At 39.6% G+C, this 25,436-nt stretch overlaps 1 protein-coding gene across 8 annotated transcripts in view; it reads left to right on the forward strand.

Moving 5' to 3' along the window:
- ULK4 (unc-51 like kinase 4) overlaps positions 1–25,436 on the forward strand; it is a 769,027-nt gene that overhangs the window by 549,742 nt on the left and 193,849 nt on the right. For all 8 annotated transcript variants that reach the window (XM_063611260.1, XM_063611259.1, XM_063611278.1 and 5 more), the window contains 2 exons: positions 3,799–3,965; positions 11,438–11,536. In XM_063611260.1, coding sequence (XP_063467330.1) covers positions 3,799–3,965; positions 11,438–11,536 — 266 coding nt within the window. The remainder of the gene's footprint in view (positions 1–3,798; positions 3,966–11,437; positions 11,537–25,436) is intronic.

Raw genomic sequence — 25,436 nt, forward strand, 5'->3', positions numbered from 1 at the left:
TGTCTGTCTCTAATTTGACTGTCTTTTGGGAAATTTTCTGTTCTCTCTGATCATCTTTTGCTTCTTTTTTTGTTGTTGTCTTTTAGTTTTAACTGTTACCTAGTTTTTAGGGCTTAATCTCCTTTGAACATTGGCACTTTGAATGCCCCTTTGTTATATCAAACTCAGCATAGCTTAAAAGTTAATTTAAAATTACCTAGAAACTCACTTCCCCATTTCTTCCAGTGAGGGTATAGTGCCAGGAAAAGAGCAAGTGCTCAGTAAATTCTGCTATTAACCCAGTGAAGACAGCACATACTGCTTCATTTATCTTCCTTAAGCATTTCTCTAGTTTGTCCCAACCTGTTTTTTCTTAGCCCTGCATTTTTAAATTTAAGTATATTTTATATGCAGTAAAAGGTACAAATCATATATTTAGTTTTGAAAAATGCATGCACTGCTATAACCAACACCCCATCAAAGTATAGAACATTTCTATCACCCTAGAAAGTTCCATCTTCCCCTCTCCTAGAAATAACTTCTGACCCCAATCAATAGAGACAAGTTTTCTTTAGAACCTTAAATAAATGTGTGCATACAACTTATTTCATAGAATTCTTTAATTTTTGCAATCTCTCAGCATTTTTTTTTGAGATTCATGTATGTCCTTGTAAAGTTCAGTGTTTGATATTTTTAGTTGATAAGTGATATTCCATTGTATGATTATATCTTAATTTGTTTAGTCTCCTGTTGATGGACACCTAGGCTATTTCTAGTTTGGGGCTTTTTTTGTTTGTTTGTGACAGAATCGTGCTCTGTCACCCAGGCTGGAGTGCAGTGGCACAATCTCAGCTCACTACAACTTCTGCCTCCTGGGTTCAAATGATTCTCCTGCCTCAGCCTCCCAAATCGCTGGGATTATAGGCGTGTGCCACCATGCCCAGCTAATTTTTTGTACCTTTAGTAGAGATGCGGTTTCACCATGTTGGTCAGGCTGGTCTCAAATTCCTGCCTCAAGTGATCTGCCCACCTCGGTCTCCCAAAGTGCTGGAATTACAGGTGTGAGACACGGTGCCTGGCTGTAGTTTGGTGCTATTTTGAATAAAGCTCTAATTAATCTTTATGTGGACATATGTGTTCATTTTACTTGGATAAATACCTTGGAGGAAAGAATAAACATTTATCTTGCTTTTCCTTTTCAAAATAACAACCCTTGAATCCATGGATCAATTTTAACATAACTAAGACAAATGGCATATCTTTCCAGATAAGATGCAACAGGAAATCCAAAGAACCCAGCCCCAGGTATTATTGCCAAAGGAATTGAACGTGAATTAAATCAAGTCTCTAGGTGCAATTACCAATTTACAGGACATGTAGGGATATAGGAGCAGTTCCATGAGAAAATCTACAAGAAAACTGTTCTAATTTATCCACAAATAAGTGACATAAAAAATTGTAAGTAGAGGAAGGACTGTTAGAAATTAAAGGAGACTTAAGGTCCATGACCAAATGGAATTTGTGGAGCTGCTTTGCATCTTGATTCATACAAACTAATTGTAAAAAGATAGTTTTGAGACAGTTGAGGAGTATATTAAAAATACATTAATTTTTAAAAGTGGCAATGGTATTGTAGTTAAAAACGAGTCTTTACCTGTTATACAGAAGTATTTACAGGAGAAATAAGATGTTTTCTGGTATTTGCTTTAAAATGCCTTTGAAAAGACAGGTAAAATAGACACAATATTGATATTGTTGAAAAGGATAATGAAGGTACATTGTGCTGAACTGTCTCATGACTTTGTTTTCATAATAAAAAATTTAAACATGAAAAACATGCATTTTGACCCTGAAGTGAAAGTTCTGGCTATGAAGAACACTGAAAATATGACTGAGATCAGCTTCTTAAAATCATATTAATGGGTTTTGCTGGCATTATCACTGCTGTGAAGAAATATTTTTATCTCACACTTCATTTCTTATCTTATCTGAGAACCTTCCCTTGGGAGCTGGTGACTTCAGTGTGTAAAATCAGAGCTTGGCATTTGTTGTCTGTTTTTTACACCATAGACTGGAAATACTTTCTGTCCCAGCAGGGATTTGATTGCATTCATTCTTTGCACTCCTTCCTTGAAGACTGAATGAAGATCAACAAGAACATTGATGCCCACTAGTTGTTTACTCTGAAGTAAGCAATATGTAGATGGGTGCTCTGGGGCCCACCTCTGCCTCCTAAAGAACCATATCCTTCTTTGCTGCTCACAGAGCTGGACTCCACCAGTATTTACCCCTTTTACCTTTGACCATCTGTGTGACATGTCACAAAGTCATCAGGAACCCCCAAATGAAAAACCTGTTCTCTCGCAGCATATATGCACCAAATACTATGTTTTCAAGCCCTTCTATCTACAGTTCACAGATGCCAAGTGCTGATTCATATCCTGTACATGGGTGATGCATTGTAACTCTAAGGAGAATGCCTGGTGGTGTAGTGCACATGTTGTAATAATTGCTTTTCTGCACTATGTATCATTGATGATACGGGTTATCAGACCTTGTCATTTGATAAGGAAATTTTGACAATAATTCATTCTACTTTCAAGTGTGTTTATTTTCAGCCTTGAAACTCAGTTTTGTTTTTGTTTTTATAAGCATCTTAGCAGTTGTGTGAGACTTATGCCTTTTTTTGCCACAGGAGGTATAACTTTGATGTGTCTGTCATTCTATGTCACTGCCTTTAGTGACAAAACTAGTTCACTTTTGTAATCTGATAATTTTGTGATAATTTTGCATTTGTCAGGAAGACTGGATTGTTTTGCTGGAAGTGACAAGGTGCACTGTATGGAAGAGATGCCAAAACTTACATGGCTGTGCTTAGCTGAGTTTCCATTCAGTTGATGATCTGGAGTAGGGACAAATAGATTACAGGTCCAGTAAAATATAGCTTTTAATACACATCAGACTTCCTTGCCATGCTTTTCCCCCATCTGCGTGTGTAAAATATTTATCTTTGAAAATTCACTTTTTTTTTTTTTAGAACATCTGAATTTATGCTCTACTGATTCCAAAGTTCTCATTCATCATTTAGGTTTACAACATTATTTCATGTTGTAATTTCACTTCTGTTGTATTTCATTTTTGTGAATTCAAAGGGTAACACTATATAATAGGATAAAAATGTCAATTTAAATGTAAACAATAACACCCCCAAAATGTGAAAATGTATTTATTGTAACAGACTATATCAAACTAAACATCAGTAAAGACCAACCACACTGTTAATATGAGGTTTGCAGAGACAAAGGGATGGCACCTGGTAATTTCTAAATTTCAAATTTCTTATAATTTATCTTACATTTTCGGACTGCATTATTGAAACCACCCAGTTGCTAGATAGAGCAGACCACTGGGTTCACTGTGGCCCTTGATCATGCACTAAAGAAAACTGCCTTCAAACAAGAATCTGGGGACAGTTGTTTTCCTTCATTGCCAGGGAGTCCTCAGACCCTGTGAAGCCTGCCCATGTAGGATGGTGTTTCTCAAGCTGTGATTTGGAACCTTTGCATCAAAATCACTTGGAGAACTTCTTTAACAAGTATTTTCCTAAGCCCCATCCCTGACTCCTTAGCAGACTCTCTGGGAGTGAGGCCTGGAAACCTGCGTTTTAAACAACTTTCCTCAGTGAATCTGATAAGAGTATAGTTTAAATATTGCTTAGGGGTTATGCAACATAGAGCCAGAATGCCTCTCTTTTTGGTTCGTATGACACATTTGTGTACTTAATGATGAGGTTTTTTTCTTCTCCTTTTTTACCCTCAGGACTCGTCAGTCACATCTGTTACCTGTTCACTGAAACTGCCACACTGTGCTTGGATGTGGACAATAAAAACAATAATGAGATGGCAGCTGCACCGCTCTTTTCCCTGCTCGATATTTTGCACAGCATGCTGACCTATACCTCCGGTGTTGTGCGGCTGGCTTTGCAGGTAGAGGGTCTGTTTTCCTGTGTCTTGAGCAGCCCTACTCCATTTCATGCTTCCCTTTCATTCTCTTCTTTCTTATCTTCCTCTGTTGTGTCTTTACTTATTTAAAAGAAGGTATAATTCCATAGAGAGTGTCTTCTGAAGAGTCATCTTTGGGTGACCAATGTCAAGAACAGAGAATCTGATCAAAATCTTCAGGGAAGGAAGGAGAGCCTACTACTAAGCAGAGACTTAGCAGGCATTAGTTGGGAACCCACTCCTGACCAAGGAGAGCATTTGCCTTAGGCACATCCTAGGTTGGCCAAGTAGTTTGCAGTTTTTCGTGTCCTGAGGTGGCTCTCCAGTTCCCCCTCAGCAGGATAGGTCAGCTTTCTAGGAATAATGGATTGAGGGTTTGTGTACATACACATGCATGTGTGTGTTTGTAGACACATATACATACATATGTAACTCATAAGCTCACTTGCTTTCCCTTATGACTGATACCATGGACTTGTGAGATGGTTTTGAGGAATAGAGGTGTATTCAGTGGCTATGGAAAAAGCCAATTAGCCATAAACTGTAACCTGTATTTACTTAGCATCATGCTGTAAGGCAGGAAGGAGGTGTGGTTTTATAGAGTACTTTCCTATGCCTGTTTCATTTAATGCTCTGTCTAACCAACGGAGTCAGCTGATATTTAGATCAAGTGAAAGTGACAGGGCCAAGGTGAATTTATTGTTATATTTAAAATCCTGATACAATTGCAAGAGATGTATATCAAATGGTAGCATCCAAGCTTGGATAGACGCAGAAGCTAAAGTTGAAACCAAACTGTTTTGATACCTTGCCAAAGTCACGGTAGCAGAGCCAAGAGTGAATCCCCAGACCCGAGGATAGCTTCTGTTATTCATCATTATGATAAATGATATCTTTTATCCACAGTTAAGCTTGTCAAGTATTTAGCTTGTCTAATATGATTTAATAAATCTAAGATCCCCTCAACAAATATTATTAGTTACTAAGTATTTAACCCAAACTGTAAAGCCAGTAGATTAATTAAAAAGCCATGGCCTTTGAATTACCTAGCTGCTTTTATTAGCTCACGTATCATCCAAATTAACAGTAAATAATGGTTACGTACTTAAATAATCCCTAATCATGTATTTCTCCTATCTTTTCCTCTCTGTTCTAGTAAGTTTCTCTTCAGAGAACACAGTTTCTTATTTCAGTTTCCATAGTGGTACATTTTTGTAATTCTTTGAGATGTAGTTGATAGTTACTCTTACAGGATACCTTGATGGCAATCTATAAAAGATTTTCTTGTAAATTGTAGACAAAAAGATCAGAAGTTAAAAAATCTTCAGAATAATAGAAATTCTTTTTTTTTACTACAAGTGATTAGGTAGATATTCAGGGATGTTTTAAAAGGAAACTCCTTAATACAAAATATTTTTGAATTTTCTATTTCCAACTTGCTAGTTTCCCAGTAGATCACTGTTTTTTATTGTTTTCATAGTCTTCAACACCACTGTACATTTTAGTGCTACCATCTTTCTAAATCATCCCTCATAATATCTGCCATGTATTGCTTTTGGCCTTGACCACTGACTTTGGTCGTCATGACACCTGATGTCAATATGAAGGAGGAGGAGTCCTTGAGGCTGAATTAGGTGAAAGAGTTGGGAAAAGAAATGGAATGTGAATCAAAGACATATCTGCCTTGAAACACTGAGCCATAAGTACTTTCCAAAACCCTAAGTCACCCCTTCCATTTATAGACATACTTCTCACACTGGGGATTCTTCTGCACTTGAAACCTATATCTATTTCTAATAGGAGCTTCTTTAAAGTAGAAGAATTGAGAGAGGCCAGTGCTTAAAATTATAATAATGCTTAGATTCACAAAGCACTTTTCCAGGGAGGAGAGTGGTATGATGCAAGTATGTGTATGGGGGAGCAAAGGCAGGCACGTGTCAGAATCTCCATCAGAAGTTCAGTCCCTACCCACTACCTTCCCCATGATTTAAAACTGATCCCTGTTCACCTCTGAATGTTATGTGTGAAAGATAATGGAGACAGAGACAAAGTGCCTGAGACTCACTGGTGTGGTGAGGACATGTGGGTTGTGCAGGCTGGAATGCCTTAGATTCAAATCCCAGACACACCACTATACCACTCCCCACCTCTATAACCTCAGGCAAGTTACTGCACCTGAGTATCAGTTTCCTCATCTGGAAAGTAGATGTGATCACCACTCTGCTGGGTGGTTGTGAGACTTCAATGGGAGAATAAAATATATATAATTATATATAGATGTAAAGTGGCATACATATACCTGGCCCAGTGAAGGTGACCAATAAGTGGTTATTGTATCATGAACAGCAACAAGAAGAAAGGTGCTTCCTTTTTTGTTTACAGGGGGCCTCCTGTGGGCCATGACTTTCTCATTTCTACGTCCTGGTGCATGGAAGAGCGCTCAGTTCATATTTACTGACTAACTCCTAGCAGGCTTATGAGTTATTTTGTACTTATGAGCCTAGCATAGGGCTAAGCACCTGTAATTTCAGCAGGAATCAAGGGAGAAAGGGTGTTAGCTCTCAGGAAGCTTACAGTTGAATAGGGAAGACTGTCAACATACAAATAATGAAGCAAATCTTCATCTTATTGCATGTGTGAAAATGCAGCAATTGAAAGGTATTACATGCTGCAGAATGAATAATGAGGCAGGGGACCAAACCCAATTTTGAGATTTGGGGGGGCTTTTCTAGGGAAGACAAATATTCGTTATTCTAATTCAGGTCACCTGACTTTCCAATCTGGGCTGTGTTTATCCTTTCTGAGGTGGTATGGGGAAGCTTGTTACATCATCCTCCTGATAGTAGGACCATTAAACTGCTGTTGATTTGCAGATGTGTCAGTATTGTTGAAAGACTGTAATGTGGCTACTGATTCTTTCTTAGTCCCACATACACATAAAGGCTATCCGTGGTTGGGGGCTATTTTAGGGGGCTGTCTATTTTTAGAATCTCTTACAATTATCCAACTTGATTCCTTCACGGCCTTCCCCTTGTTGGCCTTCACCATAAACTACCCTGCGGATGAGATTTTTCTGTCATAGCCCATAGTCCTGATAGTTTCTCCCTTCCTTTGAAAACTTCAGTGACATCTCATTATCTATAACTCTCTGACTCCTTGCCGAGACATTCAAGGGCTTATACAATCGAGCCCCAGGGTACCTTTCCAGCTCATCTGCCTGACCTCCATGCTGCCCATACCCCAGTCAGACAGTTGCACTGCCATCTTGTAAGTGGATGCTGTGCTTTGTCACTCCTGTGCCTTTCCTCATGAAATTTCCACATGTGAAAATCTGAAATATCTGTACTCCGTATGACTCCTAGTAGACCCCGTCCCCACCATCCAAGTGATGAAGTCAATTGTGACATTATCCTACTTCCCTCCTTAACCTAAACTTTATTTCTACCTCTATTATAGCAGTTTTCATATTCTGCCTTAGCACGGTTATTTGGAACTTGTCATCCTTTTAGTTAAACCATGAGATCCTAGAGAATGGGGACTGAATCATATGCATCTTTGCATTACGAATGTGCAACATGATGGTGTTTGGGGAGCACAGTAAGTGCTGAACTGAATTGATCCGAACCACACCATTGGCAGTTATGTTCCATTGTGTGCTAAAACCTGCTGGAGATATAACGACAGGAACTGGGCTGGGCATGGTGACTCATGCTTATAATTCCAGCCCTTTGGAAGAGGCCCAGGTGGGCAGATCACATGTGGTCAGGAGTTCAAGACCAGCCTGGCCAACATGGTGAAACCTTGTCTCTACTAAAAATGAAAAAATAAATTAGCTGGGTGTGGTGGCACACACCTGTAGTCCTAGCTACTCGGGAGGCTGAAGCAGGAGAATCACTTGAACCTGGGAGGCGGAGGTTTCAGTGAACCGAGATCACGCCACTGCACTCCAGCCTAGGTGACAGAGCGAGACTCCATCTCAAAAAATAAAAATAAAGGCTGGGCGCGGTAGCTGACACCTGTAATCCCAGCACTTTGGGAGGCTGAGGCAGGCAGATCATGAGGTCTGGAGTTTGAGAGCAGCCTGGCCAACATGGTGAAACCCCGTCTCTACTAAAAATACAAAAATTAGCCAGTCATGCTGGTGGGGACCCATAACCCCAGCCACTTGGGAGGCTGAGGCAGGAGAATTGCTTGAACCCAGGAGGCAGAGGTTTCAGTAAGCTGAGATCATGCCACTGCACTCCAGCCTGGATGAAAGAGCGAGACTCCATCTCAAAAAAATAAATAAGACAGGAACTACTTGAGGAAGTAACTGTCTCTTGTTCTTTATAGATGCCTTACTTCTGTGTATATTTAGCAGACCTCTGTTGATTACCTACTTCTGTGTGCTAGATTTGTGTAGCAATGCTAGATGTAAGACAATTGTATTATACCTGCCCTTTTTTTTTTAATACTGAGAAAGCTGTATTCTGTTATCTCACTTTAGGTAATGCTGTATTGCTATTTAATGTTAAATATGGCCCAGAAATTGATAGGCCGCCTGCCTCGGCCTCCCAAAGTGCTGGAATTGGAAGCATGAGCCACCATGCCCAGCCCAGTTCCTGTCTTATATCTCCAGCAGGTTTTAGCACACACTGGAGCATAACTGTCAATGGTGTGGCTCGGATCAATTCAACACTTACTGTGTTCCCCAAACACCGTCATGTTGCACGTTCGCAATGTAAAGATGAATATGATTCAGTCTCCACCCTCCAGGATCTCATGGTTTAATTAAAAGGATGACAAGTTCCAAAGGAATGTGAACTTCTTTAGTTTGATATGTTTAAGGCTACTAAATGTATATCTCTACCTGAAGTTCTTCTTTGAAATCAATATTCATATACCTAGCAGCTCGCTCAGTATGACCTCTAGAATGCCCCATAGACCAAAGCTGAACTCAAGATCTACCTCCCAAATCCATTTCCCTGCCAGCAAGCCCTGCCCCACTCACCCTGCTATGCAAACCAGAAACCTGGGAGGCATTCTTAAAAGTTTCCTCTTTTTTTATATCCCACATCTAATCTGTCACCAAATCATGTAGATTTTACCATAAACATCTAACACATCCAATTTCCTCTCTCAAACCCTGCTGCTATCACCCTAGCCCAAGCTAGCATGCTCTCTCGCCTGGGCTGTAACAGCTAGGGGATTGCTAGGAGTGGGGTGAGTTCACACACAGCAATGACAAAAGGGAGTGGTTCTGTTAAGGGGGTCAGTGGGACCAGAAGCAAAGTCAGAGGACCTGGATGGAGCAGACAGTCATGATGTTGTGACAGGGACACGGGCCCTGTACAAGATGCACACAAAGGGTGGCAAATCCAGGAGTTAGGAGGCTGACATGAGGGAGTCTGATGTTGGGGAATTGGAGAGCGGCTGAGAGGCAAGGCAGGCCTGGGCCTTTGCATTTGATTCTGGGGGCTTCAGTGTTTATTGCTGCATCCAGGCAGGTGTCCTTTTGTTGCACAGAGCTTCCTTTGTGGGCCAGTACTTTTGTGGGGAGAGTGGAATTTCTAATGTCTTTCTTTTGTGCCACCTCTCTGTTGCCCAAAGCTGTGGCCTTCTCTTTCTTCTGGAACTCTTGGCAACTTTGCAAGGAGGTGGCCACGTGAATACTGGTAGGCTGGGTTGATGTTTCTTGGCGACTATGACTTATGACTTTGCAGATCTTGGAGGATCTGGAGGACCATGGGACATCCTGGTAGAAAAAGTCCTACAGTGTTTCTTGTGCTGTGGCCCCATTCGCTTGCTTGTGTGTGTTTGGAAAGGAGGCACCATACCCCTCACTGCTGCCTCATTGCTGATTTGCAAGACTGCCTTATCTCTCCCAGGAGGAAATCAGTCTGCTCTAAGGGATAATGTGGTAATGTGGAAAGGCTAATATTCCATGTCAGACAATGTTTCAGAGGGCAAGGGATCAACGGCCAAGATTCAGAAAGGTTCAGACCTCTTGGATAGTGCTGCACATTTGTTTCCTGAAAGGAAATTCTCCGTTTCCGATAAAGTCAGTCAGGGAAGTAAGAGGGAAGCTCCAAGCTAATGATGACCCTTGTTCTCCTTACCTGTTGAGATGTGCAAGTTGTTAAAAGACAGGTGTCCGATTTTCAGTCAAGTTCTTCTGAACCAAAGTAAACAGGCAACTGAAATTCTGTCCATAGGCCAGAAGTACAGAAGGGAACTAGGCATTTATGAGAAGGGTCCTGGAGTCCAGGTTAATGACTCAAGGCAGGGCAGCCTGTGGCCTGCTCTGTTGGCTCTGGCAAAGGTCATTATTGAAAAGTGGTTTTGTTTCTTCTGAGTAAAAGTAAAAACAGAGAGGAAGAGCGTCTACATATTATAGCAAATGCAAAAAATAATCCTTAGCATTTTTCAGTATAAAATTACTCATCTCTATGATAGAAGTCTCCTTTGGAATTAGACAATTCTATAAAACCCCTGCGAGAAGACACACAATGTAAAAACCACTCACTCATTTATTTTCATTGCCATTTAAGTCTAAACATTCGTAGGAATATAGACCTGTATTTGAAGCCTATTCATGTAGTGATATGTTGGACAAATATTCTAGATGTTGTTTGAGCATATGTATGCATATAGAGAAGGAAAGCATAGCAGAATGCACTTGGTATGTATCATGTGCATAAATATGCTCAGAGGAGATTAGCATTTGTGACGGAGTCAGCCTGGGTTTGGTCCTCTGGCTTTGTCACTCATTATCTGTGAGATGTTAGACAAACTACCCAGCTTCTCTAAAGTTCAGTTTTCTTCAGCACCTAGTCTCAGGGTGGTTAAGATAAATCGCTTTTGGCTGGGTGCGGTGGCTCACATCTGTAATGCCAGAATTTTGGGAGGCTGTGATGGGTGGATCATGTGAGGTCAGCAGTTAGAGACCTGCCTGGCCAACATGGCAAAATCCCGTCTCTACTAAAAATACAAAAACTAGCGAGGCGTGGTGGCAGGAGCCTGTAATCTTAGCTACTTGGGAGGCTGAGTCAGGAGAATCGCTTGAATCCAGGAGGCAGAGGTTGCAGTGAGCCGAGATTGTGCCATTGCACGGCAGCCTGGGTGACACAGCGAGACTCCAACTCAAAAAGAAAAAAAACGATTAAGCGTTTCCCCACTGCAATATATGGGACATCACCATTATTCCTCCAGTAGCAACCTCTGTAATTGCTTTATGTATGTGCTGTCCAGGTCAGCCTCTGTAGCCTGAGCTGGCGGCAGTGGCAATATCTGCCCTACTTGTTGTGTCATAAGAAAGCATAGTATCTCTTCTGGGGCCTCCATCTATTCCATCCTTGGGAAGCGAGGTAGAATGCTTCCGCAGCATCTTGTGTAAGCCAGATGGAGTGGTCCTGTTTCCTTTGGCCAAACCGATTAATCACCAAGACCGTCTTTCATTTCTCTTCTCCCTGTTCCAGGCCCAGAAGTCTGGCTCAGGAGAGGACACTCAGGCTGCAGAAGACCTGCTGCTGCTCAACAGACCTCTGACAGACCTGATTAGCCTGCTCATTCCACTGGTAAGAGCTCACCTGTATGTCTTTTGGAGCATTACTGAAGTTGAAGTAATTTTATTTGAATTTCATGATCTCTTGAGTTTCTATGTTATTTTTATTCCCTTCAAAAACTAGAGCCAAAAGAACTTTCAGAAGATTATTTGGCCTGGAAAACTAAATCTCTACTTTATTTTAAAACCAGGTGGCTTATTCATTTAAATAGATATTTAGGTAAGGCAAAATCTCAAATCTAATTACTTTCTTAACAAATGTGAGGTAAAAAATTCAACAAATGAATTCTAAGAGGAAAGAAGAAATTGCTATGGGAATCAATTTCTTTTCAAAAAGATATTTTAGAGTTTGACTTGGCATGCAGGACTCCCCCAGAAATGCAAAAGCACAGACACAGACCTAGGGCACACCCCCTCAATCTCAATAGAAATGGAATGAATTAAGCAAAATTAAATAAAAACAGGTAAGACTATACAAGACCATTGAATATACAGAAAGAGCTCAACAGAAATTCAGAGTTTGGATGTATTAAACAGTTTTAGCCTAGCACTTTGGGAAACCAAGGTGAGTGGATCATTGGAGTCAGGTGTTCGAGACCAGCCTGACCAGTATGGTGAAACCCCATCTCTACTAAAAATACAAAAAAAATTAGCCAGGTGTGGTGGTGTGCACCTGTAATTCCAGCTACTCGGGAGGCTGAGTCAGGAGAATCACTTGAACCCAGGAGGCAGAGGTTGCAGTGAGCCAAGATCGTGCCACTTCACTCCAGCCTGGGTGAAAAAGCAAGACTCCATAAAAAAACTATTTTAAACATATAATTTCACTGTCTACAAAACTTCCCAGTCTTTTAAAATCAAATTATTGTTCCTAGTTAATTTTAACTTTATATTTTTGCCAATTAATTCTATCATCTTTTTTTTTTTTTTTGAGATGAAGTCTTGCTCTCTTGCCCAGGCTGGAGTGAGGTGGCATGATCTCAGCTCACTGCAGCCTCCACCTACCAGGTTCAAGCAATTCTCCTGCCTCAGCCTCCCAAGTAGCTGGGATTACAGGTGCCCACCACCACGCCCAGCTAATTTTTGCATTTTTAGTAGAGATGGGGTTTCACCATGTTGTCCAGGCCAGTCTCAAATTCCTGACTTCAAGTGATCCGCCCACCTCGGCCTCCCAAATTGCTGGGATTACAGGTGTGAGCCACCACGGCTGGCCTAATTTTATCATCTTTCTAGTTAAGAACATCTAGTTGCCCTTTCTTAAATGGAATTTTTCTTTTTTCTTTTTTTTTTATTATACTTTAAGTTCTAGGGTACATGTGCACAATGTGCAGGTTTGTTACATGTGTATGCATGTGCCATGTTGGTGTGCTGCACCCATTAACTCATCATTTACATTAGGTATATCTCCTAATGCTATCCTTCCCCCCTCCCCCCACCCCATGACAGGCCCCGGTGTGTGATGTTCCCCTTCCTGTGTCCAAGTGTTCTCATTGTTCAGTTCCCACCTATGAGTGAGAACATGCGGTGTTTGGTTTTTTTGTCCCTGCGATAGTTTGCTGAGAATGATGGTTTCTAGCTTCATCCATGTCCCTACAAAGGATATGAACTCATCCTTTTTTATGGCTGTGTAGTATTCCTTAAATGGAATTTTTCTATGATATCTATGTTCCATGGAATTCTAAGTTAGAAATTACATGGAAGATGAAATATAAGAAATAAAGTGAACAGTAACAGTAGTAATGCAAGACAGTATTGCGTGCAGAGTTCATAGGCATGGGCTCAACTTAGCTCTGCCACTTACCAGCTATGTGACTTTGGACAAATATTAACTAACAATATTTGTTACTTAATTTATTGATGCCACAGTTTCTTCATCTGTAAAATGAAGTTAGTAATGCCAATGAGATCATGAAGTTATTTTGAGGATTAAATGAACAGTACCTGGCATATAGTATGTGCTCAACAAATATAGCTATATAAAAATTGATACAGGCCAGGTGTGGTGGCTCATGCCTATAATCTTGGCACTTTGGGAGGTCGAGATGGGAGAATTGATTGGGTCCTGGCATTTGAGACTAGCCTAGGCAACATAGCAGGACTCCATCTCTACAAAAATGTTAAAAATTTGGCCATGTGTGGTGGTGCACACCTGTAGTTCTAGCTACTTGGGAGGCTGAGGCTTGAGGATTGCTTGAGCCCAGGAGTGTGAGGTGGCAGCCAGCAATCATGACACCACTGCACTCTAGCATGGGCAAAAGAGTGAAAGAGAGAGACCCTGTCTCAAAAAAAAAAAAAAAAAAAAAAAAAAAGATACATAATTTCACCACTGTTAACCAGTGCTGACAATGAGCTAGATTCTGTTGGTGCTTTACCTTTGATCTTATTTAGCCCTTCTTTCCTTATGACTTTGGCCCATCCTTACCTTCTACATAAGTACCCCAAAGCATACAAGGATAAAAGTACAAGACAGCTCAGTGTCTGAACTGAGTCTAAATTTCCCTACCACCATTCTCCTTGGCCTCTGGATTAACTGCAAACACGTTAAACTCTTAGCTTTATTCCATGTTTGGGAATAGTCTCACTGAAATACAATGTTTTGATTCGAAAGCCATTCTGTTTTGGCTGTTATTAAGTTTTGGAGGTCTTCATGAATGGAAGATAGTCTTAGCTCAAACATGGAGTCATTTCCAGATGCATTTTTCATAGTTTAAGATGTTCTAAACGGAGGCTACTTTTTGCCTTTTCTTCCTAAGGATGATAGCCTTTTTGTCCATTTATGACAGACACATAAATGGACAAAAATGCTTGTAGACTTCACAGAGCATTTTTGTTTAGGAAGCACAAAATATCTTACACTTCTATTTTATGTAGTTATATCTAATTACTTAGTAGAGTTAATTAGGAAATAGAAATGATTATGTCTTCAAAATTCGAGGAATGCCAACACAGAGTGGCTCTGATGAACCTGGGTTTGCTTACACTCCTTGTAAGAGCTGCGCTGATTACACTGTTTAATTGCTGGGTTTGAGTGATTGGATTTAACTCTCAGTGGAAAGAGAGTAGATACTCCCATCTCCTCTCCTGGAGGAATGTGCTTCTTTCAGAATTGTTTGTTGAACAGGCGTCTATTCCAGATAATCTAATCTAACAACCCAAATACTGTAGGCCATAATGAAAAATCCCTGGATGGAGCAGTAGATAAACTTGAAATGCAGACTTAATTCTCTACCCTGGAGTGGCCGAGGTGCTGCCTAGGGAGCTTTCTGGAGGTTCTGATGTAGATGAAGAGCAGAGAACCAGGAACTTGGAGCAGATAGATGGCTCTCTGTAGGCCACAGAGGTCTGTTAAATATGGCAGTATGCATCTACCAAGTTCAAAATCAGAAGATTCCCCAGAAGGCTGACTTTAGGAATTCCAGTAATCAGGGAGGAAGGTGAGTATAGAACATAAAATGCGAAATGGTGGTTTTTGTTGGTATTTGAGGATTTTGCATTTAAATATTTATTAGCATGCTTTGTGTATTCTTTTCTCACTATTCTTTTTTCTGTTTTTTATAAAATTTAAACACAAGAGGGTACCACCTTGGGCTCTAAATTTAGGCTGACACCTTCCATTTTTGATTCCTTCATATTACATTGAATCACATAAAATTGCCAATATCCGACCATTTGGGGTCTACAAAAGTAGCAGTTTCATTTGGTTCAACCTTATATTAGGAATATGACAGTTTATTAGTCTGTACTACCAATAGATCCTGAAATTCATATGGCACGTTTTTTTGTACATGGTGCTATCTCCCAATTACTTGAATTGGAATATCATACGATTCTGGCCAGAGGTTGCCAGGAGCTGTGGATTTTGAGTCAGAAATCCAAGACTGAATGTCTGGCTCTGCTGCTGCCCAGCTGTGTGATCTTGGATGGGGCACTCTTTGTCTCTGAGCGTGAGGATTAAATGAGATGATACCTGGGAGAAATGATCAAGTGTCATTTCTTGAAAATTTCCCCTTTGATCACATATTATGTCTGATTTTTAGCCTTATCATCTGCTTGCTATGATTTGTTGGAATAGTCCCTCCTGCCCTCATAAAGTGCTCCTTTTGTCTCTCTCACCCAGCCAACCTCCAATGCTACCCCTCTGCTCAGTTTAGGATTCTTTACAAGACTATTCTTGGAACCTTCTTTATAGACATCCTGCCTTGTGTTTGTAAGTCCCTCCCAAAGGCCCCCTCTTGTTCCCTGCTTTTTTCCAGATGCCTTCTGGTTTCTTACCTTGAATATTTACATATGTAAAAGCACAGGGTCCAGTTTCCTTGAATACTACCCACTGCTTAGAGGTCTTCCCGCCTTTCTCCTGGAATTCTACTGGAGCTGCAGCTTTCACTGTCCTGCTTAGAGCCCTGCAGCCCAATGGTGATGCCACCCAGTGTTCAGGGCAGGTGATTACCCAAGGAATAAAATTGTCCTCTGAGAGGTTTTTCTCAGCTCTTTGTGACACTGAATTCCTGTTACTTGTAACTTGATCACAGTTAGGTTCTAGTGTATTGGCTAGATGTATGCCTAATGTGTGTGGGCTGCGTTGTGTACAATATATACACATTTATCATTGGAACCATTAGGTTTAAAAATGGCCTGTGACAAGGACACTGCCATATGTCTTCTCTGGGAAAGATTAACACACATTTATAGCTGTGTATAAAGTGAAGAAAAATAGTAATAAGGCTATTGAGGACCTAAACTAGAGCACATACAGACCAAAGATAAATTTTACAGTGGTTGTTAAAAAATGTAATAGGTTACAGAATGAGGTGCTGGAATTGCTTTCCCGTAGGGAAAAATAAACACACTTTCAGTTTTCATCTGACTTGGATAATTTTGGAAGCATTTTGGCCTAAAGGCAACAGAATGAACTTGTTAGCTTTTGAGGTTTTTTCCAGATATGGTCCTATGAAAGTAAACCTACTTATCCTTAAGAGAATATGAAACCTGTCAACCTGTAATTTATGACCTATATTTATAATATACACTGTAGGAGAGCCATAGTGAAATGTGTATATAAGACAGTGATTCTAAGTCTGTTTTGACAATCTGATTATTCTTGATTCTCTTACCATAAAAATGCCTAGACTCGCTTATATGCAGAGTTCTGCACGCAGTTCACAATTTCAGGGGAACTTCAAACCCTCAGTTGGTAACCATAGTATAAGATATGGCTAATATAGGATATAATAAGTTGACTGTCTTCTGAAGGAAAGATAAAGCAAGGTGATTGTTTGACCAAAGTGTTTTATTCCTGAAAGAAAGAAAATGAGAAGCCAAGTATATATTCTAGATAAGTTTTTAAACTAGATAGTTAACTATGATAAGAAATGATGCTACAGCCTGCTTGTCCCTCAATTAAAATAGATATTTCCTATGGTACTATTTTAAAAATATTCTTTATTATATATCAAAGGTGCCAGTATTTAGACTAATTTATATTATTCTGTTTATTTCACATGAATCATGTGTGCCTTTTTGGCCACTGAAAAGATGTTCGTCGACAGTCCATTTAGGACCCAGTCCTCAACTTGTATCAGTGTGGCTGTGCTAGATAACTGGGAGACCAAGCTGTCGCCTGAACATCTAATGATTCTTATCAATTCATGTTTCTGAGATCACTGTGCCAGTTTTAAAAATAGATAAATTAACATAAAAATAAATTAAAAATAAAACACAATGTGGGAAAAGTCCATTTCTGTTTTCCATTTTTATTACTAAATTTCTTCCTTTCACAAAGTACATGAGCAGATTTTTCTTTTCAAATGGTGGTGGACTTGTACTTGCCTGTTCTTCTGTTTCCTGTTGACTTCACAGTCAGAGGCATGAAATACGGGTAATGCTTTATGGTGATTATGGTTTATGGTGATGGAGCCCAGGGGTAGTAGCAGTCTTTTTGCAAGTCAAACCCAATTGATTGGGGATTTTATTAGTTCTTTACTAAGCAGCTCCTCTAAGGAATCAGTACTCCATTTAAAGGTGATACCCCTCTTTCTGAGTAGCCACCGCCCATCTGCCTTCTGGACATTTCCACTGGATACGCCATAAATACCTCAGATTCAACAGGGTTAAAACAAACTCATAATAAGTACCTCCTGAAAACTATTCCTACTTTAGAAGGCCAAGGCAGGAGGATCGCTTGAGCCCAGGAGTTCAAGACCAGCCTGGACAACATAGTGAGACCTGGTCTCTAAAAAAAAATTTTTAAATAAAACTTGGGGCCGGGCATGGTGGCTCACAGCTGTAATCCCAGCACTTTGGGAGACTGAGGTGGGCGGATCACTTGAGGTCAGGAGTTTGAGACCAGCCTGGCCAATATGGTGAAACCCTGTCTCTACTAAAAATACAAAAATTAACCGGGCATGGTGGCGCATGCCTGTAGTCCCACCTACTTGGGAGACTGAGGCAGGAGAATTGCTTGAAACCAGGAGGCAGAGGTTGCATTGAGCAGAGAAACCAGGAGGCGGAGGTTGCAGTGAGCCAAAATGGTGCCATTGCACTCCAGCCTGGGTGACAGAGTGAGACTACGTCTTGAAAAAATAAAATAATAAAAATAAAACTGTTCCTCCTTTTGTGCTTTGTCTGTCAGTGAATGAAACTAACTTCCACTCAATTGCGCAAGCCAAGAATGTGGACATCATTCTTGTCTTTTCCTTCACCATCCTGCCCGGTCTCATCAAGCCCTGGCAGTTCTGCCGCCCAAACACATCACACATCACACGTTAGAGACTGCCATTTTCTCCTTATTGCCATGAGCACTATCATGAAGGCCACCACCATCCTCCTGCCCTTATAGGACCACAGGAGCCTTCCACCTGGATTCTCTGCCTGTTCTTGCTCCCTCTACTGTCTTCTCCATGGTACAGGCAGAGTGTTCTTTCCAAAATACAAAACTCATCCTGTCATTCATCGACTTAATAAACTCCAACTTCTGAACAGGCTTACAAAATCATTGATAATTGGACTCTTACGTTTCTAGCACTTTCTCTTGGTTTTTCTTGTCATATTCTATGTTCTGTGTACCAACTCTTTTCAGTTCTTTAAACATGCCTTGATTTCCCTTAGCTCATTCTCCTTTCATTTTGCTGACTTTTCCTTGGCTTTCAGGTCTTGGCTTCAGTGTCACTTATTTTAGGAAGCTGCTTACACTCCCGAAAACTGGTTTAGCGTGCCTCAGACCCCGGCTCCCATAGCATCCCCAGCCTCCTAGTCCTAACACTTCCTGTTACCTCGTACCAAAAACACTTGTTTCTGTCTCTGTCCCTCCCACTAAACTGTAAACCCTAGGAAGGCAGGAGCCATATCTGTTTGCTTCACTTTGGGGCCTGTTACAGAGAAGGGATTTAATTATATTTGTGTAGGAAAGGAAGTAAAGAGCCAGCAAATGTAGTATATCTTCTCAGTGGAACTGAGGATAGACTAAGTCTGGTAAGACATAGATTCAAGTACAAATTTATTCAGAGAATTTGTCTGCAGCACTCCTGCTGTCCTGCCTGGCATCTAGTAGGAGGTGGTGGTGGTGATGGCTCACCGGCTTGGCTCACTTGCTTTAAAATTGCATCATTTAGACTTCTCTCTAGAAGTTGCCCTCTTCTTAGCAGGGTTTGCCCTGACATTCATTGGGCAGCCTGTGTTTCTGAAACAACCCAAACCCTATCTTTGATTGACAAGAAAGGATACAAAAGGGCGGATGACATTAACCAGGGACCCATATATTTCTGGAAAATTGCTATGCTTATAGCCACTGCAATACATAAAAACCCAGCCCTAGGATCCCGGCAGCATTGGTGAGCACAGAAGCCTCTGAGCAGTCAAAATAGATGCTACAGCATCATTACCCTTTTCTAACAGGAAAGTCCCCAGGGCCCTGACATTCAGTGTTTACATTTGTCTAGCTTTAGGGAAGAAAGGCCCTGGAACTGCAGATCTGCTTTCTCCCATTACTTTTTATGCCTTTGTCTTGAGTGGCTGTCATGTAGCAATATGTTTTTTTAATGGCATTTTATTATTGGCCAAGGCTGGCTGCTCTAGGTTGAGTAGAAACACGTGCATTTATTTGGTGGGATATGAGGTGTGCCAGAAAAGTGCTCCTCCAGAAAGTCATTCTCACCCATGATGATCCACACTCCAGCATTCTCCTGTCTTCTTTTCAAGCCCTCTATAAGAAGTAATGCTTTAATATGAATACATTTCACTGAAAGAACAAGACTAGGGCAGTGGGAGAGACTGATAGGTGAGAGATGGGAGTTAGAGGGGTTAAAGAAAGAATTGAATGTGGAACTGTCAAATGTGGGTCATGCCAAAAGCAAAGTCTAGCTAATTAAAAGGTTTTTAAAGGTGTCTTGTCTTTTTTTTTTTTTTTTTTTTTTTTTTTTTTTTTTTTTTTGAGACAGAGTCTCGCTCTGTCACCCGGGCTGGAGTGCAGTGGTGCCATCTTGGCTCACTACAACCTCCACCTCCCGGGTTCAAGCAGTTCTCCTGCCTCAGCCTCCCAAGTAGCTGGGATTACAGGCACACGCCACCATGCCCGGCTAATTTTTTTTGGTAACTTTTTATTTTTATTTTCTTATTATACTTTAAGTTTTAGGTTACATGTGCACAATGTGCAGGTTTGTTACATATATATACATGTGCCATGTTGGTGTGCTGCACCCATTAACTCGTCATTTAACATTAGGTATATCTCCTAATGCCATCCCTCACCCGTCCCCCCACCCCACAACAGGCCCCGGTGTGTGATGTTCCCCTTCCTGTGTCCATGTGTTCTCATTGTTCAATTCCCACCTATGAGTGAGAACTTGTGGTGTTTGGTTTTTTGTCCTTGCAATAGTTTGCTGAGAATGATGGTTTCCAGCTTCATCCATGTCCCTACAAAGGACATGAACTCATCATTTTTTATGGCTGCATAGTATTCCATGGTGTATATGTGCCACATTTCCTTAATCCAGTCTATCATTGTTGGACATTTAGGTTGGTTCCAAGTCTTTGCTATTGTGAATAGTGCTGAAATAAACATATGTGTGCATGTGTCTTTATAGCAGCATGATTTATAATCCTTTGGGTATCTACTCAGTAATGGGATGGCTGGGTCAAATGGTATTTCTAGTTCTAGATCCCTGAGGAATCACCACACTGACTTCCACAATGGTTGAACTAGTTTACAGTCCCACCAACAGTGTAAAAGTGTTCCTGTTTCTCCACATCCTCTCCAGCACCTGTTGTTTCCTGACTTTTTAATGATGGCCATTCTAACTGGTGTGAGATGTTATCTCATTGTGGTTTTGATTTGCCTTTCTCTGATGGCCAGTGATGATGAGCACTTTTTCATGTGTCTTTTGGCTGCATAAATGTCTTCTTTTGAGAAGTGTCTGTTCATATCCTTCGCCCACTTTTTGATGGGGTTGTTTGTTTTTTTCTTGTAAATTTGTTTGAGTTCATTGTAGATTCTGGATATTAGCCCTTTGTCAGATGAGTGGATTGCAAAAATTTTCTCCCATTCTGTAGGTTGCCTGTTCACTGTGATGATAGTTTCTTTTGCTGTGCAGAAGCTCTTTAGTTTAATTAGATCCCATTTGTCAATTTTGGCTTTTGATGCCATTGCTTTTGGTGTTTTAGACATGAAGTCCTTGCCCATGCCTATGTCCTGAATGGTATTGCCTAGGTTTTCTTTAATTAAGAATTAAAGAATTAATTAGTTCTTTAATTAATTAAGTCTTTAATCCATCTTGAATTAATTTTTGTATAAGGTGTAAGGAAGGGATCCAGTTTCAGCTTTCTATATATGGCTAGCCAGTTTTCCCAGCACCATTTATTAAATAGGGAATCCTTTCCCCATTTCTTGTTTTTGTCAGGTTTGTCAAAGATCAGATAGTTGTAGATGTGTGGTATTACTTCTGAGGGCTCTGTTCTGTTCCACTGGTCTATATCTCTGTTTTGGTACCAGTACCATGCTGTTTTAGTTAATATAGCCTTGTAGTATAGTTTGAAGTCAGGTAGCATGATGCCTCCAGCTTTGTGCTTTTGGCTTAGGATTGACTTGGCGATGAGGGCTCTTTTTGGTTCCATGTGAACTTTAAAGTAGTTTTTTCCAATTCTGTGAAGAAAGTCATTGGTAGCTTAATGGGGATGGCATTGAATCTATAAATTACCTTGGGCAGTATGGCCATTTTCATGATATTGATTCTTCCTACCCATGAGCATGGAATGTTCTTCCATTTGTTTGTATCCTCTTTTATTTCATTGAGCAGTGGTTTGTAGTTCTCCTTGAAGAGGTCCTTCACATCCCTTGTAAGTTGGATTCCTAGGTATTTTATCCTTTTTGAAGCAATTGTGAATGGGAGTTCACTCATGATTTGGCTCTCTGTTTGTCTGCTGTTGGTGTATAAGAATGCTTGTGATTTTTGCACATTGATTTTGTATCCTGAGACTTTGCCGAAGTTGTCTATCAGCTTAAGGAGATTTTGGGCTGAGACAATGGGGTTTTCTAGATATACAATCATGTCATCTGCAAACAGGGACAGTTTGACTTCCTCTTTCCCTAATTGAATACCCTTTATTTCTTTCTCTTGCCTGATTGCCCTGGCCAGAACTTCCAACACTATGTTGAATAGGTGTGGTGAGACTGTATCTTTTTAAAGTAGAGATGGGGTTTCACCATACTGGCCAGGCTGGTCTCAAACTCCTGACCTTGTGATCCGTCCACCTCAGCCTTTCAAAGTGCTGGGATTACAGATGTGAGCGACCGTGCCTGGCCATTTTATTTTCTTGCCTTGATTTTTAAATGTAGGATAAGAATACTTTTGCATAATTAATGGTTAAGTTTTTATGTGCATCAATGAGGAAAGTGAGTCTTAATAATTAGACTCTAATAACCAAATCTGAAGGTTAGATATTAGAACCAGGTAAAAACAGGTCAGAATTTTAGTATAACATTATATTTATACATCTCACTTATGTGAGAATTGGGCAGAATGGAAATAAATGATGGTTTTTGGAGTTCCACAACTTATAATAAATTCATTATGAGACATAGTATCTGTAAGGAGATGAGATATATATATATATATATATATATGTGACTTAAATCATTTAGAAAGAGATACCCCCAAGAGAAAAGCGGTCAAAGGAATTAAGCAGGTAATTCACAACAGCAAAAATACAAATGCCCAATGTTGATTTCACCAAACAGATAAGTTCATTAGTAATAAGGGAAAATTAAATGAGAAAAAAATGAAATGCAGGTTTTTACTTTTCCAATCTTCAAAGTTGGAAGCTGGCTGTGGGAATATATATTGGTAAATTAAAATATTAATTGGTCTGTGTCAAAAGCCTTAAGATTATTTATACATTTTAATTTAGTCATTCCACTGATAGAAATTTATGCATAGGAAATAATCAGAAGTACAAAATTATTTGTATAAACACATATACTTTACAGCATTATTTTTAGTACTGAAAACTTTGTTAATCTATATGTTGCTCAATTGGAAATTAATTAAATTCAATTCTTAGGGTAGATTCTGTGCTACTCACAATATCATGTTTCCTGAGCATATTTAATCATATGGGAAAATATTTATAACATAAGTTAAATAAAATATTAGAATATGTCACTTAACATGCTAGTTAAAAGTGTATTTTAAAATTTGTATGTAATTGAAAAATATATATTTATTTAAAATATATATTTAAAATTAGGTTCATTTTATAATATATATATCACGATATATGTACAAAGAGCAGAGAGACAGTCTTTGCATGGTTCTGATATGCACAAATTTCAGTTTAATATTAATAATATCAGTCCCCTTAACAACATGGTCGAAAGTTTAGTTACCATGGTATGTTAACTGGAAGTAATTACGTGAAAGTATAAACTTTGCCATTAGCTCTTCAGTCAAGAAATCACTATGTAAATAACAGGCGCACATCACCATTAGTGACTAGTCATGTCATTTATTCAACGTCTGTCAGCATTTGCTTACTATGCATCCATTATTTATTTTATGCACAGACAGCAAAGCATGTAGTTGGGTTGCCTCTTTGTCCCCTGGTGATAAGTCTGTGTAGCATTTTACAAAAGTTGATAATTGAAAGAAGGAATTGTCCAGCAAAGATGAAGGTGCAGCAAAGAAATTAAAAATGATAATGTGGGAAGTGAAATTTGAAAGGAATTTAAGTGGAGTTACAGAAGAAAGAGCTGACTGTGGGATTATTGAAACTACTCCCATTTGAGAAGCTCTGGGTATGTAGCCAGAGAAACCTGGTGAGAATGAACTTACCTGCATAAATGACAAAGGTGGTTTTGATGAAAAGGATAAAGATATCCCAGAGGAAGTGATGCAAGTAAAAAACTTCACATTAAAGGAACTCTGGGAAATATCCATGACACTGAAAGTGCAAAGGATAAAGTGTTGAGAGTTGACCCACATTAGAAAGCAGGATGACAGTTCACCAAGTCATAGAAAGTGTGCTGTTTCTATATCATAAATTATATGATGAGAAGAAGAGAAGCACTATTCAAACTACTCTTGATAAATGTTTTACAAAGAAATAAGATGCTTTAATTCTCCATGTTTTTAATGTTTCACATTACAGAGTACTAAATAAATATTAAATTTACTGTTTTTTATTCCTCAACACGTAAGTACACATTTATAATCAACAATAAGGACCAGGTGCAGTGGCTCATGTCTGTAGTCCAAGTGCTTTGGGAGACTGAGGTGGGAGGATCACTTGAGCCCAGGAGTTCAAGGTAACAGTAAGCTATGGTGACACCACTACACTCCAGCCTGGGTGACAGAGACTCTGTCTCTAATAATAATAATAATTAATAATAATAATAATGTTTTACATATTTTGAAAAGAAACTTTAAAGATCATGGAGGAATCCTAATTTCTCCATTCATTATTAAGATTATTTTGCATGTTTTAACTTTGCATGGTCATTTTTGTGGTCCTTTAATACCATGCAAAGTGAGGACTACTTCTGTATAATATAGGACACACATACACTGAAATGCTTGCAGTGGTTTACTCTGGGTGGTAAAACTACATGTGATTTCTGTTTTCTTCTTTAAATCATCTATATATTTCAGATTTTCTTTAAGCTACCTTTACAAATTTACCACTTTTATAATCACAAAACATTTTAAGTCCCCATTTCTATCTTATGTTACCCATTTTTCCTTAGCATAAACAATGATATTAAATTTCTACCTCCTCTGTCCTGTCCTAGCTCCCTAATACCCTCTCTCTAATAAATCAGTGATAACCCTTTCCCGTCAGCTAACAGTCCACTTTGGAGCTTTTTTTCCATTTTTCCGCATTTTGGGGGTAAGAAAGCAAGACCCAACTATATACTGCTTACAAGAAGCATATCTTAGCTATAAAGACACACGTAGGTTAAAGGTAAAAGAATGGAAGAAGATGCAGCATGGTTACACTGATCAAAAGAAAGCTGGAGTGGCTATTTTAAAATATTAGACAAAGTAGATTTCAGAGCAAAACTATTGCCAGAGATAAAGAAGGTCATGTCCTAATGACACGATAGTCAATCAAATAGACCTAACAGTGCCAAACGAACCACATACAGCAAAACAACTGTTAGAAGCACAAGGGTAAAAAGACAAATATGCAGCTTAAATAAAAGATTTCAGTGCCCGTTTGTTAATAATTGATAGAAGAGATGAAAGAAAATCAGCAAGGAAATGGTAGACTTGAGCAACACTACCACCTAACTTTACCTGATTGACATTCACAGAGCACCCAACAAAAGAAGGAAATACATTATTGGAAGTGCACACTGAACGTTTTACCAAGATATACCATATTTTGCACGATAAAACAAGCCTCAAACTTAAGAATATTCAAGTCAT

Source organism: Symphalangus syndactylus, chromosome 1, assembly GCF_028878055.3.
Source record: "Symphalangus syndactylus isolate Jambi chromosome 1, NHGRI_mSymSyn1-v2.1_pri, whole genome shotgun sequence".
Lineage (NCBI taxonomy): Eukaryota > Metazoa > Chordata > Mammalia > Primates > Hylobatidae > Symphalangus > Symphalangus syndactylus.